The 20,361-nt window shown below is 42.5% G+C and overlaps 2 protein-coding genes across 2 annotated transcripts in view; one reads left to right on the top strand and one right to left on the bottom strand.

The window, feature by feature from the left end:
- Window positions 1-1,169: 1,169 nt before the first annotated feature.
- Window positions 1,170-20,361, top strand: part of lft (Limb expression 1 family member lowfat) — a 137,299-nt gene continuing 118,107 nt past the window's right edge. The window contains exon 1 of the mRNA XM_072297319.1: window positions 1,170-2,249. Coding sequence (XP_072153420.1) covers window positions 2,039-2,249 — 211 coding nt within the window. The 5' untranslated portion in view covers window positions 1,170-2,038. The remainder of the gene's footprint in view (window positions 2,250-20,361) is intronic.
- Window positions 16,929-18,975, bottom strand: LOC140224048 (tigger transposable element-derived protein 6-like). Its single transcript, XM_072297094.1, has one exon. The coding sequence runs from the start codon at window positions 18,675-18,677 to the stop codon at window positions 17,190-17,192; it is 1,488 nt and encodes a 495-aa protein (XP_072153195.1). The 5' UTR covers window positions 18,678-18,975; the 3' UTR covers window positions 16,929-17,189.

The raw sequence follows: 20,361 nt of genomic DNA, 5'->3' as shown, positions 1-20,361 counted from the left end.
TTACAAATGGGTGGTTTTTCTACGAGGATGAAAAATCAATAAGTGGCACGGAATATAACAAAATAATATGAACTATGCAAAACGATAATCCGGGTATCGGAACTTGGCTGATATGAAAACGCCTTCAAATGCGGCGTGATACCTCACGCATTCCGGAGAGTTCAAATAGTTCTATCATTGCGCCGTATGAATGTGTCGGAAGATTTAAATGGAAATAGTCTCCATGTAGGCTCGCCACATCCCAGCTCGGACCGTGGCACCAGTTTTTAGGTCCGGGCCCCAAGCACGGAGGGGGAGGGGGGGTCCGAGGGGCATCCCCTGAGAAATTTTCGAATTAATACGACTAATCGGACGCATTTTGAAGCTTCCATGAAGAATTTTTCCATCAATTTCTGCGGAATAATTATGTTTTTTTTTTTTTTTTTTCTACTTTCAGCACAAAATACTTGCGAATTGTTGCATTCAAAACATCTGGAAAAATTTTATTTTTTTTGGGGGGGGGGGGGATATGATACTATTTTCAGTTCTAAGAGGGCCAGGCCCCCCTGGACTCCCCGTTCGTTTGTCTATGGCAAGGCAGTTGAGCCATGAGCCATTGAAGTCGGAGGTGCCCAGACTGTGGACTCTTAGCATCTGACGACGGAAGAAAATGAAACGCAGTTACTAAAAATATCCCTCCGAGCTGAAAATCTTGAAAATAGATAGAAATTTTCCAGGAAGTTTACTTCTTTGAAAATTTAAGAAGAATTCTACAGTGCCCCAGCGTGTTTCTGAAAATCTATTCACCTTTCGCGAAATTTTTAGGGTAAATTTTTCACTTTGTCTTACGAAACAAGGGTTGCATGTAAATTCGTAGTGGTTTTTCACGGGTAACACGGGCCCCCTCCGGAACCCGGGCCCCGGTACCAAGGACCCAGTATCCCCCCCCCCCCCCTTGTGGCGGGCCTGCGCGCGTCCCATACACCTCGCGGGGCCCGTTTTTTAAACATGTCTCCTGTCAATTTGACCGGGCTTCAGCATCCAAGGGTTAATGAAAATATCATTAAAATATGACTGCACTTTCTTCGCACTCAGGATTCAAGAGGGGGGCCAAAAGAAGCCGTTCACAATCAGTCGATGAATTTAAGTAAAATTTATTTATGTTACTTGCAAAGTTACGCTAAAATTGCTCGGTGACGTCCTAAAACATTGTCATTGGCAACAAAATGATTGTTGAATGGGACCTCCTGCAGCCTGCTTTAGACCTCTGGTGCATATAATATATGCATGTACCTATTCCTATCTCCTTATTTTTACTTTTTTCACTGAACAGCTTACCTCTCCTTCAAAATTTCACCTTGTACTTTCTAGATTGAATGTTTAATTAATTGAAATGAATTAGCTTTCTAGATTGAAATGTAAAATTAGTGGCATTTGTTTCACTACTTTTTGAACGGCCTATGCATTAAAAGGCTCTCATTCTGCATGTATGTACAAACCGAAGACTTTGAAGAGGCTCATTGACTAACCGACCTTGACTCACCGGCCAATGAGAGGACTGGATAAGGCGGCGGCGAGCCCATTTGCAGGCTCGAGTTTGTACGTGGTGATGAACCTACATAAAAGTCTTGAAAATTCGGTATGCGTGTCATCAAGAGAATTTTTTAAAAGGGGATTATTGCGGTAGTCTCGCAAGTTTTTCGATGGGTGGAGGAAGTACACTGCAAAGCCAGCGCACAGCTAAATCTGAGTGGAGCGTTGGTTCAGTTCTCGACCGACAGATATCGCTGGGAGCGGAGCTTGAGACCGGTGTCGCGGAGTCGAGAACCGGGTTTGTTCAGTCAGTGAAGTGTCAGAGGTTGAGGAGCTGACTCGAGTCTCTTGGCCTCCTCGTGCGTGTGACTGTGATGAACTGATGAGTGAACGACTTTTGTGACCGTGACATCCGCGAGTTTCGAGCTTGCTCGTCTTTTCTTTCCGCCCCGTGGCCTCTCCGTCCGCCATGAGTGAAGTGATTCCATTACGTTGAAAGCTCCCGACTGGTGTGCTTCATTCTTTTATGCAGAAAGTTCACATGCATGCAAAAACTAAGGCGCCATTGGCGCCTTTGCCTACTCTAAGACAGTCGGCTACGGTTAAAACTTTAACGCCCTCTTTACGACAGCCATCGACGACGTCCCTCTCAGACGCGAGAGCTAAACAAGTGCTTAAGGAAGCTGTCGACGCCGTTGTGAACAGTTTCGCAAAGTACACCCAAGGATATGGAAGAGGTTAGTGTCCTCTTTGTTTTGATAGCATGTGTACCTTTTAGGTTAGATCCAAGAGGTCATTGTCATCTCTATCTTCCGGGGTTCATTCTCGTCTCTTGTCGTCGCGCTTAGTTTCGTTTGACACAATCCTGACCCATTTAATTTGGACGGTACAGGCAAGCGCTATCGCGTTTCGGGCTGTCTATCTTGAGATCTCCACATTCCGGAATAAATTTTTGAGTTTATTTCAATTCTTTCTATAGTGCCAAATATCCGAGTTCGGATGCCAAGTTTGGGATGCCCGTAGAGATTGGCGGGTCCTGGCCCTTTATTTTTGAAGACAAGACTAATTATTCAGTAGATTTCGATCCCTTATCTTAATTGCACTACGGTGTCCGTTCCATAAGAGGCAGTCAATTTTTTCGTGAAGAAGGAACTCTAATGCGGTAAGTAGGTAGAACTACCCTTTAGAACCCATACTAAAAATTTGCTGAATGGTTCCCTATTAAACTGCACTCTATGGAAACATGAAGAAACAACGACCTGCCATTTGGTTCCATCCATGCCAAGATTCACTGGGTAGGTAATTTAGGCAGTTGCCTGAGGGTGGCAAATTACGGAGGAAAGGAGAATAAGAAGGAAGTGAAGAGGTTTTAGAATTTTCATTTTTATAACTTATTATAAGGTGGTAAGGTTTGGCGATTTATAGGAATAACTTCCTCCAAAGATGAATCAACTTTTTACAATTTCCCGGGAAAGGCCACCGGACGGACCCTCCTTGACAGTTGACACGCACTATTTATCGCTAAAACCATGGGGGGTGACACGATTCTAGTCGCCGTCGAGTGGCAAAAATTCAAATCCGGGCTTGGTTCCGTCTGAGATTCATCTACCTAGGTTCTTTTTTTGAAGGAATTATCGCAGAATCAACTCTAATGAGCTCCAGCCAAATGCTATATTTCCACTTTCAAAAATAAGCTAACGAAAATATAAGAATCATAAAAGTAAATCTTCGGCACGAGCATTGAAGTTGTGATGATTGAAATCCCTTCCTTTCCTAAACGTCGGTTCCTTTTCGCTGAAGGGGGCCCAGTTCTCACCTTACTACTCTGAGAAGTTTCAGCCAAAATTAGAATGGATTTTCGCCGAATTTTAAGATCACTTTTAGAATTTTGTATGTAATGAAAATCTTAGTTTAATTAATTAATTTGCCACTAATCTATTGGGAAGTTAAATTTATCGGACAGGGAACAGTAATTGCGTGGGTGACATTGCGATGAGTAGAGCTTTGAGAAAGTTAAAATATTTTATGATGAATTATAGTTTACTTTTTGCCATCATATTTTGACGGTGAAATTGCAGAAATGCGTATCTCGGAGTTGCAAGGTGCGGGGATTTGCAAATTGATGCCTGATTCTTATGGCAAATTTCACGAAAAGAACGATGGCGCTACTAAAAAACCTTGAAATGACCTCTCAAACTCAAAAAAAAGCTGTTTTTGGAACCGACCCATTCAAAACGGTCGCTTTTCAACCGCCATACTTGTGATTGGTGGATTCTATGCTTGTGACTACTTGTGACGTGAAATGATATGACAGACCTGGTTTCTTCATCACTTACAATGTATTTTCCCGTAAGGAAATGGCAGCCGCTTTTCAAATGCAAATATCGAGTCAATCGCTAATTTTTTGATCAAAATTGAAAGCAGAAATGGATTCCTCGTACGTTTAAATGGTTAAAACCTTCATTAGATAAATAAGAACCGACGGGATAAACCCTATTTTTAAGGAAGACTGTAGTCAATGGGCGATTGTTTACATCTGCTTAGTGATAACAGACATGGACATTAGCTCAATATTTGGTCATTTTCATGAGTTTTTACTTGTTTGTCACTATTTGAAGGTAAGTTTATTTTGTAAATCAATTGTCTAGTGTCTTAGGATCATGTTAAAAGCTGTAAAGGTATACTTTGTTACTTATTTATTCAGAACACACTCCGGCAGTCCAACGCTCAAACCCTGGATGTTCTCTCAATGCGTGTAAATCATTCTTAACTCTTCAACAAACATCTCAATATCATTCAGAACGTTCCCACGTTTTATAAACTTATGTTATTTTAAAATCCTGTGTGTTTTAAATGTAACACTATACAGAAAAATTTATCGATAAAGTCTGGTAATCGAAGAAGGATCCTACGTCTACTTTCCTTGCCTCCAGCTAAAACATACCGGTCTCCTCATCTCATCAGTATTGTCAAAGGTAAGTTTTTTTTATCATCAATGATTGATACTATCATTTTGGTGTCTTCAGTGAAGCATTAAAGGGTGAAATAGTAAGATATAACAACTGACTCGCTACATCCAGGTTTGAGCGTTGGACTGCCGGAGTGTGTTCTGAATTAATAAGTAACAAAGTATACCTTTACAGCTTTTAACATGATCCTAAGACACTAGACAATTGATTTACAAAATAAACTTACCTTCAAATAGTGACAAACAAGTAAAAACTCATGAAAATGGCCAAATATTGAGCTAATGTCCATGTCTGTTATCACTAAGCAGATGTAAACAATCGCCCATTGACTACAGTCTTCCTTAAAAATAGGGTTTATCCCGTCGGTTCTTATTTATCAAATGAAGGTTTTAACCATTTAAACGTACGAGGAATCCATTTCTGCTTTCAATTTTGATCAAAAAATTAGCGATTGACTCGATATTTGCATTTGAAAAGCGGCTGCCATTTCCTTACGGGAAAATACATTGTAAGTGATGAAGAAACCAGGTCTGTCATATCATTTCACGTCACAAGTATGGCGGACCCGAAACGACCGTTTTGAAAATCCAAATTCTGAGGCGTTTTTAAGTTGATTTTTTGGGGGTTTCCGGTGATCAAAAAACTCCGGGAAAATTCCTGTGACATCAGGAGCCTTAGGTCTTTCGATTAAAGTTCCGGCGTTGCAGACTTCCTATTATACATTTTTAAAATAGGGATATTCGACGTCATTTTTTGAGAACCTTTGTGAGTTTCCTCTGAGTATGAAGAACATTCTGTAAAAATTTGGAGCCATGATTTTGGTCCAGTCTCCTCTGAAAAAATTGTAAAGGCGCAAATTTTGGAACACAGCAATCGATTTACCAACGCGTTTTTGCAGTTTCACCATAAATATGTAATGAGTTGTGATAAGAATTCTGCATCTCGCGTCTTGCCGCACGGAATGTTTATGTTATGAAAAACATTACGAGAAGTGCCGATTTGAAATGATTCTACGTGCAATCTCTGCTTTAAATACCTATACAAATGGTAACATCTGCCCCAAACAAGGGGCGTATTATGCTTTTAATCGTGCGAGTAACAATGCGAGTCATCCCCCTCATGTATTACGTCACAGCGCACCCTTCTACACCCTTCCATGTTGTCAACTTTACTCCTAATCACCTTAACTAAACTACTTATCGGCAAATCCATCTAAAAATAATTAAGGTGGAAAAATCCTACTCAGAGTTATCAGGTATCAAAGTAGGTTTGCGACATGAGCCACGGTTACAGCATTAATGTTAGTTAATTCGCCGCTATTCAAGTCACAATGACGCGAACAATAAGGCTGGCGTGTACGTCACAATGTCAGAATGTTTGCTTCAAATCGAGATCCATCCACATGTTGGCGTTTCCATAATTTTTACGGGTCCTGATGATCAATCGGGAATGCTCACAGTTGTGCGTATAGTATTAAGAAAAGCAAGACATGAGGGGGTGTTGATTATTGAGTATCAACTTATTAAAATTCGTCAACTTGTTCCAAAATTATAGTACTCGATGTAAAATCTTAAAAACTGACAGCTAGGAATTTGATAATTCGAGGACTTAGACTTGAATTTTAAATCCCGAAACGAATTGGGAGAGCTGTCAACTAACAAATTATAAAAGAATTCTCACTTTCTAAAATAGGGAAGTGAGAGACTCTTAATTTCCAGGCATTTATAAATACTCAAATTAACGAAATTATATCATATATTTCAGAAAGCCACATTATAAGTTTCGTAATACCTAATGACAAATTGCACTGTTAACATTTGAAAACCGAACTTCGAAGTAAAACCAACTTTTCAGAGCAAGCTAATCTGTTGGCTTTCTTATTCACCGAAGTCTTCAAAATACTATTTGATTTCATCTGCAATCAATTCAGGCTTATTCAATAGCTGACCAAGGGGATTATTCAATGATGAACTAAACTTTCGATAGTATTCAGTATTCAAAAATTCCCAGAATAGTAAATAGATTTTGTTTTTCTATCAAAATGGGTGAGCTTTTCTTCCGGTACCAGTATCTTTAAAAGAAAAGAAAATTCATAATTTTCAAAATATTGTAAATAATCGAGTTGGTTCCTAAATGCAGAATATTTTATGTAAAAACCACCACAAACTTTTGAACCTCAGAAGAAATGACTCAAATAGAGCCACAGAAGACAACTATGTTTGCACATTCGTCAGCAATTTCAAATACGAGTCGGTTACTGTGTAAAGTCGCTTTTGGTCTCTCACGAGTAATTTATATTTATCAGAGTTGATTACCGGTGTAATTAAAACCTCATCACGGTCGAAAGGAAATAATTCTAAGTACTGTGTCTGCAAGGATCGGCGAGAAAAAAGAGTTAATCGAGGGAGCGTTGAAGAAAATATGAAAAGGGGGGGCATTGTTGCTAGATCGCGCATATTTTAAATTTATCAATGTAACAGGCAAAAGCTGAAGTACGAGCGCATGCTGCGCATGGCGATGTGGTCTTCTGATGAATTCGCGCAATACGACCGGGCGCATCGCAGTCTACCATTGATAATCACAAAATCTCCCAAAAATAATTCTTATCTTGGACATTTGACAACATTTGAATGTTGATAAGGCGTTTTTTCTTAGCACAACAGAAAAATTTCCAGCCAAAACCGCGATGCGCCAGCACGTAGCCTTTTGCCCATACCATCTCTAAGGAGAAAAGTGCTGTTTTTTCGAACAATTAGACAACCTAGAGGGGTTGGGGGAGGAAATTCTTCGCGTCTTTCACGAGTTAGTGCACCCGCAATGGAACTGCGTTGTTTTTCGTATTCAAGCGTTTATGAATTACCGGCGAAACTAACGTCACTGGACGTCGGCCGCTCATCCGTCTGTTTGCTACTTTCTTATCCTTGCGTTGAAGTCTCTCGAACCGAGGTCTTTCGTTCCGTGTACCAAAAGCGTCTTCCTGTACTTTTCTAGCGTACCAACACGTAGAGTGTGTTTCAAGAGTAAACGGCCACTGAATCATAGCAGCCCGTAGGATAGTAAAAGAAGAATTTGCGCCGAACATACAGCGTGATCCAAAATTTCTGCACCCAGCACCACGTATTGCCTCTGTAACTTTTGAACAAATTGAGAAAGAGACTTGAAATTTTGTGGGTGTCTAAAGGTCAAAGGAAACGACTTTTCGGAATCCTAGTAATTATGAAGGGAGTATCTACCCTGAAAAAGGACAAGGAACCTACCTATGGGCTATAGAGGTGGTGCGGGACTCGTGGATCACCCTGTAGATAGGAGCGGGTTAGCGCGTGAGAAGGGGTTGTTACCAACCTTTGATGTTTATCACGAGCGTCACCTGACATTACCTTGTCGTTGTAGAGGTTCAAGTTAAGAGAAAATTTATAAAATGTAATCCACAAAATTGGTATAAACTAAGTGAATATGCCTAACAGTGTGATTGGAGTGAAGTTCCCGGTGACATACCTACGCAAATAAAACCTCATTTTTAAATAAGTTGAATTGAGGTGGCAATACTCCTCTCATTCATGCAGATACTCGATGCATGGAAAAAAACAAAACTAGAGGTGATAATTATCATACTAAACTGGTGTACTCAGAAAAAAATGCCGTATAACGACATTGCCAAATTCCCACCCATAAAACACTTTTTTTTGAGGAGATGTACGAATATTTTCTCTTAACATTTTCAACTGATGTAGATCAATTGCGTTAAAAACTACCTGCGTACAAAAGCATTTGTCTATTAATTATCCTCGGGTGAAAACTCGCGTTGACCTCCGAAATTAACGTTAGCCGCATCCGATTGCATTGCTTAGACTGTCAGTGCGGAGCCTCTCAAATATATTATGTCTCTGGCCTCTTTGCCAGCGAAGACAGAAACTCGTGGAATTTTTCATTAAATGCCTCTCCCGTTGGAATGTTGACGGGTGCTTCAGTCGAGGTCCCCGGTTTCTTCCGCATTGCCTCGGTCCGCTCGGAGGAAACGGGGGTGTCAAAAAAGAGGAAATAAACAAGAGCCAGGGGAGGACAGCTGATCTCAAAATCGAGGAAGTGAGCCGGGAGTTCGTCGGGGGATGGAGAGGGGGCGGAGGGGGGGGGGAGGTACGAGGTAGTGAGGAAATTAGGAGAGTGGAAGCCAAATGGAACAGATACCGGTGGGGGGAAGCCGAGGGCGTGGAGGATGATTGGATGCTGATGGCGATACTGACCTGACTGAAGTTGCATGCCCGGAATGTCTATTGCATGTACGCTCAACTGCAGTTATTTATCTTTATCCCGGGCATACGTACTCGTACACCGCGCGCTGCTGAAACGCTCTCGTGGATGCTGCCCGGTGCAAAGGTGCCCTCCCCCCTTTCCCCCCCTCCCGCCCCCGCCCCTCCTCACCACGCGGAACTCGGGGAAACTCGGCTCCGGATCCTGCCCCGTCTCGCTCGGCCCGCTACCTTGTTTTCATTTTTGTGGAAACATCTTTTTTTTTTCTTCCCCCGACTCGCTTCCTCCGGGACTTCGGGATTCCTGCCCCCCCCCCCCCCCCCCCCTATTGCCCCTCGGGAGAGGCCGAGGCTCCATAAGCACCACGAGCACACCATAATCACTATAAACACCGCGAGCCCCGCTTGCATTTAAATTAACTGTAAAACCGTGCACCTTTTTGATTTGTGTAAATTGCGATAAGCATCGCCGACTTTGAAATAGGTTCTCGCACGTTGTTGTCGATTATGACCTTCTGGAGGCTCCTCGCTCCACATTATCCGCCCCCGGGGTGTCTACTAGTCCAGAAATCGGAGAAATATGATTTTTACGAGGCGGTACGGAAATTCCACAAGAAGGTTCGGACTTTTCCGCTTCATATTATACGCGTGTTTCTTTGAAAAGCCTAGAAAGAGAGCAATCCCTTCCGTGTTGATTCTTAGTGCTATATTTGCTCGCTAAATCGAAGTCTCGCGATCAGTGCAGCTTCAGGCCACCAATGAATTTCGAATTTCGTGGCTGCGACATTTTTGTCACCATTCGCGCGTGAACCTAGAAACTTTTGAAAATTTCGCCGCGTAGACCACGTAGAGGTATTGAAAAAGTATAAAATTTTTCTATCTAGGAGGTCCTGAATTATTTGGGAGGGTACTGAAAAAGTGTTGTAAAAGTATTGATTTTTTGCCAGCTAGTTTTACCAGCCATCCTCCCCACCCCCTCACTCAGGAAAATTTCTCGACCCATCAGAGAGGCGTTATGACCTATATGATGGAACATAAACATAAAAAACACATTGAAAATGAAAGAAAATTTGGAGGAGATACTTATGTGCAGGCAGGCTAACAATAACACTGTGTACGTGATAAGAGTAAAGGGATGGAAAAGTTCGCGAGGGAGGTACTCAGTTGGAAGATCGAACGCGATCGAGCCACACGACACAGGACACACGGTGGCTCTTCTGTGACGTCACGCGACATAATACAACCCCCTCGGTGAGGTGCGCGTAAAAAACGTCTGAACCAATGGATTACCATAGGGGTGACAACTTTTCGCCCCTGCGGGCGTCCTGGATAACGTGTTCGAATCGGATTAATTTTGATCGACTCCTCACAACAACAGCGAAGCGTGTACCAAGTTTGAAGGAAATCTCTTCGACCAATTTTTTCTCAAGGGGGGGGGGGGAGGGGGGTAGAGTGAGCCAGCACGGCAGCTTTACATAGATAGAAGATGCTCGAAAATAACAAATAGAATGAAACAAAGAAAGGGTAATTGGCCCATCTGTCTGCGGAGTTTGGTTGGGCCGGAGAGGTCGTCGGATTACTAATTTACGATTGAGGTCACGTTTCGGAGTGAGTCCGCGGCGGTCGTGGCTGCGGGTGGGATCGACGGGGCGCGGCACGGCGCGCGGCGTGTGTTGAGTGTTGTTGAGTCGTCGGCCGTTGATTCGATGAGTGTTGGGTTGAGGTTGGCCGTCGCGTCGCGCGTCGCGTCGGGCGAGGCGTCGGCGTCGGCAGATCGCGGCCCTTGTGGACTCGATGATGAGTCATGAGATCAACTTGTGGATTCATTCACTCCTCCGGTGTGGCTCCGGCTAGCGGGGCTACTCATAGGACACCCCCCTTCCTCTCCCCCGATCTGCTGCGCAGTCGCCGCGGTCGAGGACAGTGCTGCCGTTAGAAATTACTGAAAGATGTACGAAAAGAGCATCGAAAAATCCGCAGGTAGATAGTTCGCAGATTATGCTCATATCATCGACAACCTGCAAAATTTTTCCCTATTGTTCCCATTCAACACCACAATATACACTGAAGATCAGTGTTCCTCTGAAGCATCTGCAATGGGGAATTTGCAGGTGTCTGAAATCGTACGGATTTCATGTCCAAGAAGAAAGCACTGAGTGAAGTGAGAACGAGAATATCCCTGGTTTCTAAAATTAACAATTATTTTAAGAGATATGACAAGATGGCCCAACCTGCTGAAATACTTGCATTTAAATGGGTAATTTGGCCTTATAACGTCACAAAGGCGGCAGATTTCCTCATATTTATATCTATTCGTCTACAATTTCCCATATCAGGAAAAAATTATGAAAAATTACGGCGGACGCAGTTCAATAAGCCCTCTCAGATGCAGCAATAAAGGATTGTCTTGCAAATTTCCCACCAGTCCGCCTTTTAAAAAGAACCGCAGCACAGTCCGCAGTTCCAAATATAGTCCAGTTGGTGTATAATTATCCGCAAAACTCACTGAACCAGTGTTGCCGTTTGAAATTTTTAAAAATGCACAAAACGAGAACCGGAAGATCCTCAAATAGTCCGCAGAAAACTTTTCAAATCATTCTTATTCGCATTCATCCAAAAGATTTGGTCAAGAACCGCATGAATTATCCGCATTTAATAGCACAGAATACCTTGAAGATGCGTGTGTTTGAGGAACACCCGCAATACAGTCCGCAGGTTTTTATCCTGCGAATCATGGTGCTGGAGGAATCGGTGACTTTAACGAAGGAGTAGGAAAGTTAAACATTGAATGCTAAGTCATTGGTTTCGGTGACCGCTGTTGCTGAAGATCCATCTCAGCTTTCACTGTTTGACTTTTCTACTCCTTCGTTGAAGTCACCGATTCTTCCCACAGCATGATGCGCCGAATAAAAACCGGCGTAGTTTACTTGATTTTTGACACAGTGATCACGTTGGATAAAATTCATCAGACATCTGGTAGTATTTACCATACTTTTGGTAAGTGCGATTAGCGATCGGTTCTTCGCGACCACAGTGTCCGTTGGCGATTGCCATGCTCGTATCAATGTTGCTCAAACCATAATTTTCTTTCTTAGTGTAGTTTAATAGAAAATGCAACAGCAAATTCTCTCGCGAACCGAAGTTAGTAAGAGCGCAAGGATCAGGCACAGCCGACGATGCGGCAACAGGAACAGGCGGCAACGGCATGGGATTGTGGAATGAGGCCTCCTGGCGTTTATCTTATGCCGAGGACTCTAGTTTGATGACTTATGGCACGCACGGTTGCAGCGCGGCGCGGCGCGGGAACTGAGCCGGCGACGCGAATTTGTTTCTAGTGCATTACAAAGTCATTTCTCGCAGCTTCAATTACGAATGCAACTCTTAATCAAATTCGAATTCATGGGCAGTTTCGTGTCACGTCTCCGACTTCCTTCTCACCGCCGACCCATCCCATCGTTGCATTGCTTATCCATAGTGAAACTCCCTTCAAGAACGCGTAGCCCGGGAAACTTGATTTTTCAGAAGAGCGAGAAAAATGTCTACGTTCTTCCGTTATGACGGTAGAAAGGTGACAATTCTCGAAGACAGCATGAAAAAGGTGCTCTTAAATTGAAGTGGTTCTTCAGCATCTTTAAGAACGATATGATATAGAGTACCGATACCTGTATGGAGAGAGTACGGACATGTCGGCTGTATCGGAGGTCAATACTGCCGTGCTAAGGAAAAACGCCGTAAGAGCCTTCAAGCGTTGCCAAATTTCCTTTGATAAAACACGAATTTCCCAGTAAACTTATGAATATTTCCCCTCCAATTGTGTAGACAATTTTGTTTCCAATTTCATCTGAAGTTTCTGAGAATTTCAAGGAAAAGTATCCACCACTTTCCTCAAAAATAAACATTTTATCGAAGGAAATTTGGCAACTCTCGAATGTTCATACGGCGTTCTTCCTTAGTACGGCAGAATAGATCATGGCGAGCTTTTAGGGCCCAAAACGGGCAGTCAACCTATTAACTCAAGCCAGAATGATTTTTTATTACAATATTGTTGCGACCCTCAGTTAGCAGTGCACGCGTTTGATTTAGTTTTTGCATTTTACTCATTTTTGCGTAAGGACGATCACCGCTCACGTATTGACACTGTTGGCCATCTTGGATTGATATTGGAGTCCAAAGATTCTCTGGTGTTTTTGTGTTGAAAGATAGGCTGCCTTTTTGAGCCTAGAAAGATATATTTTAATGGTATAGACTAATCCTCTCTTACAGCTCATTTACGCAGACAGTTCAAAACTGTCAGAGATCAAAGTGGGAAGTTTGGCCCGCAACTTTAGTTGAGCAAAATTAACTGATGAAACGGGGTCAAGCTCAAGCTCAATTTGAGATGGTGAATTCTGCCTCTCATGATAATGGCGCGACGCCCCGTGCTCTACGTATTGGCTCGCTTAGATATTGCCTCGTCCAATCAGTCGATAACGCCTCTACTCCCTTCTTTCAAATCTCAACAGTTATACAAATTCCTCTCCGGATGAAAGGAGAAAAGCTGAGCAAACGGAGACCGAGACACGGAGACGGACGGGGGGAAGGGGGAGGGGGGAGAGGAAGCGGCAGGTCTGGAAGTAAAAAGGTCAGGCCAATGGTAAATTTAGTTTGTCACATAATTACAGTGAAGAAGCGCTGCCCGACTGCGGCCGGCCTCATGTGAATGAAGAATAATTGTCGTCGGGCAACGTTTAAATCAGTCGCGCAAATTTCATCAAAACTCGTTTTCTCGCCCATGAGCATTCGTCTGGTGAGTGGTGGCTGTGGAATGGTGGATTCCGCACCCCCGCCCCCCGCCCCCACAGCTTCCATCCCCCTGCCCCTCCCCCCTTCGCGATTCTTGGTCTTGCTCGGTATCGGTGTTGACTGCTCAGGCAATAAAGACTCGAATCGGTCACCGTTCGGTGCGTTACGAATCTCACCGGAAACAGCGCTGAAAGGAATGGTTTACAAACATGCGGTAAATTAAAACAATATTCTCTTTCTTTCAACTGGACCAACTATGAACTTACAAATTTAACCAGTGTGGGGTCTCTCCTGTACCCCATCAGAGGAGCCTCTGGGGACGGAGGGAGCCTCAAATGCAGATCCCTTGCGGTCGATCAGCCTATGAGAACAGCTGTTTTCCGAGCCTCTACGTCAATTCAGCGAACTTGCATATTTTGAAGGAGTGGCTGCACTTTTAGGGATCAGTATCGCGGACAGTGATGGGCCGATTTTGGATTTCTTAGCGGTTTTTCTCAAAATTTTCCATTCTTTCCGATTCCGATGAAATAATTCCAAACTGTTGGTGTACACCGTGACTTTGGAAAAGAGCCCGCCCTCCCCCCTTTATCGTCCCGAGAGAGGCCTAATGGGCTCAAAGACCATGGCATTCGAATTCCTAGGGGTTCCTAGCCTTTGTCCGGCCTAAAATAACCGAGGAAAAGGCCTGGTGCATTAGGTATGGCCCACCCTGTATACAGTATTTTACTTCAATGTGACAGTTCTTGATGGCGATTCGTCAAGGTTTCTGACGTGGTCGAACTTGCATGCGACATATCGCATCGTCTGTGTCAAAAAATTAGTAGATTTAGGATTTTTAGCAAAAAAAAGGACTATCCTGCGCATGAGTCTAAAGAATCATTCTAAACAATAAAATCAGCAAAATCTCCAGCAATGAAACTAGAATCCTGTTTGGGAAAAAAGCTCGCATTCGATACAGAAATCGATAACTATATCGAGAGGGAGGTTTTCTCTAAAGAGGTTTCTGGTGTTATTTCTCTGAATTTTGCCAATTTTTTGGTTTAGAATACTTCGTTAGGTTCACGCGCAGGGGCTCTCGTCTTCTCCTGGACTGAAACTTCTGAAGCTGTAGAGCTTTTTTGACAAAATCGATGCGATATATCGCGCGTCAGTTCGACCCGCCAGGTACCGCGACGAATCATCTAAGGCCTAAATACACACGGCGGTTAATCGCTGCGATTGAAAGACGTAAACGAATGGAGAGCCTGGGTTTCGATCTATTGACGTCGATGTATCGAAATCCAGGCTCTCCATTGGCTTTCGTCTTTCAATCGCGGCGATTAATCGCCGTGTGTATTTAGGCCTTCAGGACTTGACTGAGTTCGGTGTCTGCGGATGCATCGATGCTGGTTTTCGGTGAATTGCGGCAACGGGGCTTCGCCGCGATGCATCGCATGGGTCTGCGTCCGCGCTCCGCGGTCGTCGGCCGTTGGCGCTCGCGGCCGCAACTCGCTGCGGCGATTCGCAACTCGCGAGTCGCGACTACATTATTCAATTCCTCTCGTCGCGATTAGCGTCGCATCCCGCTTGTGTCTCTTGATTTTCCCCGAAAAATCTCGCATCCGACCCCGCCCTCCTCCCCCGCCGCTCGCTCGCCCGGTCGGCGGCGGATGAATGCAAATTGGTTTCCGGGCCGTCTGGGCCGTCTGTAAAATGCAGATTTAGTTTTGCGGATGAGTGCGTCCTCTCGCTTAATTCCTCTTTCACGAAGTGCCTTCCAACCAGTGGCGTGGCGTGATTTGCGATCTATCGATTGATCTGCCATTTAGACCTATGGAAAACGATCGATAAGAAGGGTGTTCGCAACGAACAACTTAATAATCGATTCTTTACCATGGCTTCAAAAACAGGGAAATATCGATAATCGATCATTCACACCTCGCCAATGCTTCCAACCGGACCAAATGTATTTTAGAGACCCTGCACCAACAGTCTAATCAATGTAATCGGATGAGGCAAAAGTTAAGTTCGGAGCTAAACGCCACTTTAGCCTAATGATAATTATGCCGTGCCAAGGAAATAACGCCGTAGGAGCCCTGCGATGTAGCCAGATCTCCTTCAATAAAAACCGAATTTACCGGGTAAAATTACAACTTTTTTCTCAAATTTTTCAAATAATTGTGTTCGCATTTCGATCTGAAATATTTAAAAATTTCAAGAGAAAATATGAAGAACTTTCCTCAAAAATACATGTTTCGTCCGGGAAAATTTGGCAACTCTCGAATGTTCATGCGGCTTTTTTTTCCCATGCAGCACAGCAGAATTAGACTACATTCTGCAAGCAAGTACTATTTCCGGTTCAGTTAAAGAACAACGTATGTACCACTAGTTTTCCTACGCACACAAATGAGCCAGAATTTTTATATAGTCAATCCCCACAATAGGAGGACAGTGATTATACAGTAAATATATATAAAAATGTATAGAAATAATTTATATAATTAATTATTAAATATATAATTTAGATTTAAATATTTACTAATGTTAGTAATGGAGAAGGAGAGGTAGAACAATATATATATTAATCATTAGCAATAGAGAAGGAGAGGTAGAATAACAGTACTAGAGGTAGAATACAGTAATATAACATGCAAAGTAAAATCCAATCGATGAGCAACTTTTTGAGCGAAAAATCAAATGAATTTCCCCGTTGATGACTGATGTATGTTGGGGTGAGTATCGCTGGGCGGGTTTTCGCAAATTAGGTTTCCTCTGGCAGCTCTGTAAACCGAGCGAAGGCCGGTTTACCGCAGTTGCTGGAACCGCACATCCATGCTCTAGCCTCTCAAATTTTTAGGGATGAAAGCCGAGTGAAATGTGTTTCTGCAGTTACTCTCGTCAGTTTGGTGAAAATTTGTCTTCCCGTGAGTTTGTGATTTTTACAAGGATATCTTTGAATATAACCCGCAGATTTGTAGGTGGCGAGCGACTGTGGTCGGAAGTTCAATTTTTAACTCCGCGAAGAGCAACGTCGCTGTCGAAATTCTTCGTGCTCCCCGCTCCTTTCTTCATCTTCCAATCGTCACTCTCAGTTTTTCACTTGGACCATATCATTGCTTTTTTATTTCAAGGAATGCGCCTTAATTCCCTCAACAATGTAATCATGCTGCCTGCATGGTTGCCGCAATGACATGTCGCCATTCCGATCTGAATTTTCTCTAACGTTTAGTTATGGGACGCTAATTACGGAACAACATCCTTCAAAGAATGCATGCCACCTCCTTGCTGACGAATGTAATTACTGCGGGAACCTTGTATGACACACTGGGGTTTTTGAAATTATTATTTTTCTTCATTCTTACTTCATTAGTTTGAGCTTTTGATGCAGGATGGAATGACATTCACTCAAAGTGTCTGACAAATATTTTAAGAATGGGCGCCGCTTATTGTGGTCAACTTGGGCCGGGCCACTTTGATCACATTAAACGGCTGATTATAAAAAGCGAAAAAAAAAAAGTGAAGTTACTCACGATGATTTTGTCCCGACTGTTGACCGTCCCTTGTTCAGCACGCCTTCGTTTTCTCTTAAGAACACCCGCACACTCACGCACTAAATTTAAAAGCCGTAATAATTTTTTTAAAAGCCGTAAAAATTAAAAAGTACATAGTAAAAAGATAAAAACTCAATGTTTTAAAACAATCATTTAAAGAAAGAGTCAATAGTAGCTTGTTTTGTATTGTCTCGTAACAAAGCATTCACGAATGATTCATACTGATACTGAACTTCGAAGTTTTCAGCCAACGATTGAACGCCGCGTCTTAAAGTGGCCAAAGCATTGCGCATTTCTCTGTTAGATGGTGGTGGTAGTGGAGGCTCTTTTTCATCGGTGTCTGAGATCTGCTCCTCCTCCTCATGTTTTTGGAGAATTTGGACGCATATATCTTCCTCAGTAGGCACTGAACAAATTTTCTCGGTTTCTTCGAGAGCAAAAAGTTCTTCAAAGTCGTCAGTTGTGGGCACAGAAGGGGCGTCTATTTCAATGGGCGTTTTGCAGAAGCCAGCCTTTCTAAAGCAGTTACGAATTGTTTTTTCGCTTGTTTTATCCCAAGCCTCCCTGATTTGGTGAATAGAATCTAGAAGATCGGTTTTTTTTGCTATTGCAGCAGATGAAAACTCCGCAAGATCTCCGTCTAATTCGTCTATTATTCTTTCGCGCATTTCGTGTCTATAGTAAGACTTGAAAGCTTTGATAATTCCCTGATCGCAAGGCTGTATCAGGGATGTGGTGTTCGCGGGTAAAAATTGAACTTTTATGTGTTTCAGAGGAAGGGCTCCAACATTGTGTGCTGTGCAGTTATCGATAAGCAGGAGTATGTTTCGGTCTAAGGATTCATCCCAATCAGTTAACCACTTACTAAACAGATCTTTAGTCATCCAAGCCTTAGCAGAGGAGGTGTAATCAGCTGGCAATTTCTTGACGTTTTTTAAACAACGTGGCATTTTGCTTTTACCGATCACTAGCAGACGCTTCTTTTCACCGGTCATGCTAACGCAACAAAGAATCGTTATTCTGTCTTTGCATGATTTGCTTCCTTTTGCTGTTTCATTTTTTAACACGTACGTATGCTCCGGTAAAGCTCTGAAATAGAGCGCAGTTTCATCTGCATTATAAACATCACTTGGTGCGTACTCAGACAATATTCTGGGCCACTCCTCAGTCAAAAAATTTCCCGCTGCAGTAGAGTCTGCGTCACGTGCCTCCCCGTGCGGTTTTTTAAACTCAATGCCTTCTCTCTTCAACCAACGATTAAACCAACCATCCGTTGCGACAAAACCTTCAATTCCCAGTCTTTTAGCTAAAGACTCGGCTTTTTGGCGCATGATAGGACCGTTTACACGAGCATCTTTCTCGCGCACTTGCACAAACCACTCTTTTAATGCTTGTTCAACTTGCACATTTTTACCGTGCCGCACACGTTTACGCGCACTTCCTTCATTTTTTTCCACCGGCTTCTTCTCGATTTCATACCGATTCTTTACGAGTTTACACAAAGTAGACTGCGGTATTTGTAACTTCTGCGCAGCATCCCGCTGATTTTTATTCAAAAGTTTGTCGTAATCCTGTAGAATTTGTTTCTTTTCTGCCGTGGTTAAGTCTCTTCGACGTTTCCTTGAGTCCGCCTCCATAGCTTCAGTCAAAAAATAAAACTTTAAAAACGGCAATAAAACTTTAAAATGGGGAAACACTGAACTGTACGGACGCGATGCGAGTCTAATAACCGCGCGGAAGGCACTGATTAGGTGTGTCTGTCAACAAAAATAAGCTCTCACACCAGGTAAGTGCTGATAAGGCTCCGGATTCCCGATCACAATATGCGGCCGGCGAACACAATACGCGGCGGATTTCGTATGGAATTGGATGTTGCCGGTCCGTTCCGCGAGAAATGATTCCATTATGCGGCCGATTCTATTAACCACGTTTCTAATAAGTAAATGTTTGCAATTCTTACAAGCACTATTTCCGAACAACAAATTAAATGGAATTCTGGTTCCAGCCTTGCTCTCCAAGGTTCACCTCGGACCCTCTGCTATCTAATGTTTTTATCGATGAACTTCCAAATTTAATTTCACAAATTCATCCATTGGATCATTTTGTCTGAAAACATGCGATTACTCTTGCTACAGGGGTGCAAATTGTTTTCGATCGCGCTGAAGTGACCAAATTTTGGAAAGCCCTAAAAACTGTGGAGGCTTTTCTTTCTTTCTTTCTTTTCTTTTATTTTTTCCCTGTTTTGTGCAAACCTGTTTTGCCACAGTCAGGGAATATCAGGCAAACCGGGAAATTCCAATGAATTTCAAAAAGTCAGAGAAAACCTGGAAATTTCAGGGAAAATGACGAAAATGTCAGGGAAAAATCGCAAGTCACCTTTAATTTCTTTCTAAATTAATGAGTTTGAAGTTTCGAAAGACAAATTTTGCCTAAAAACCATTTCAAAGCATGTCTTTTTAAACATCTAGCATATCCTCAATTGTCAGAGAATTTTACCAAAATGTAACAGAGAAATTAGGGAAATATCAGGAATTTTCTAAACCTGGTTTCTAACCCGGGTTACACTGAATCCGTCAAAGCTGAATAATGCAACTTATTGAACGTGTTCCTACTTCCGCTGACACACACATTTTCAGCTTCAGCAATGCTCAGCGAGTTTTTTATGTTCATATTTAGAAATGCATATAAGAACGTCGATTTGAAGACTGTCTAGGACTATCCTTTGGACCAATGTAACGTACACAAAAAATTGAGCATTTCTCAAAGGAACGTTTTTTCCTCACAACTAAATCTCATACTAATGGGCAATGGCTCCCTCCTTCTTCAGTCTAAAAATAATATGTCAAAGACATATTTCGTATCAATATTTTTACGCACATTCCTTAAATTTTCATCATTCAGTAATGTAATCAATCTGTATTGATATCATCTTATCGTTGCGATTGGCAGTCATGAACTCATTACCATTATTGGAAGAAGTGACTTGTTGTGCAAGGTCGATTCCATTTAGAGTGAACATGATTATGTTAATCTTTGGTTCAGACCTATATTTACTTGCGCAGTGTAATCGAGATGCGAAGGTGTCGTAGCCTCTTTATGGCGAAACATGTCTCTTTTTTGTGTTCCTAATGAGCAATTTTAATACGATTCCTATGGTTCAAAAATAACACTTTCCTGAAATTTTCCACTTTAGGTCATCGTATTAGAACTTTCTCTCAAAAAATGAATATCCAGCTTTTAAACGTTAGTACGTGGTATTATGCTTATAATGCTCTTTATTTGCAAAAACATTTAAGATAACATGTAAGATACATGTAAGAT

This window comes from Bemisia tabaci, chromosome 1 (genome assembly GCF_918797505.1).
Source record: "Bemisia tabaci chromosome 1, PGI_BMITA_v3".
NCBI lineage: Eukaryota > Metazoa > Arthropoda > Insecta > Hemiptera > Aleyrodidae > Bemisia > Bemisia tabaci.
The sequence above is the reverse complement of the archived record's forward strand: the minus strand, read 5'-3'. Positions and strand labels throughout refer to the sequence as shown.

Coding starts and splice junctions, on each gene's coding strand:
- LOC140224048 (XM_072297094.1), bottom strand. CDS start 18,677: ATGGAGGCGGACTCAAGGAAACGTCGAAGAGACTTAACCACGGCAGAA.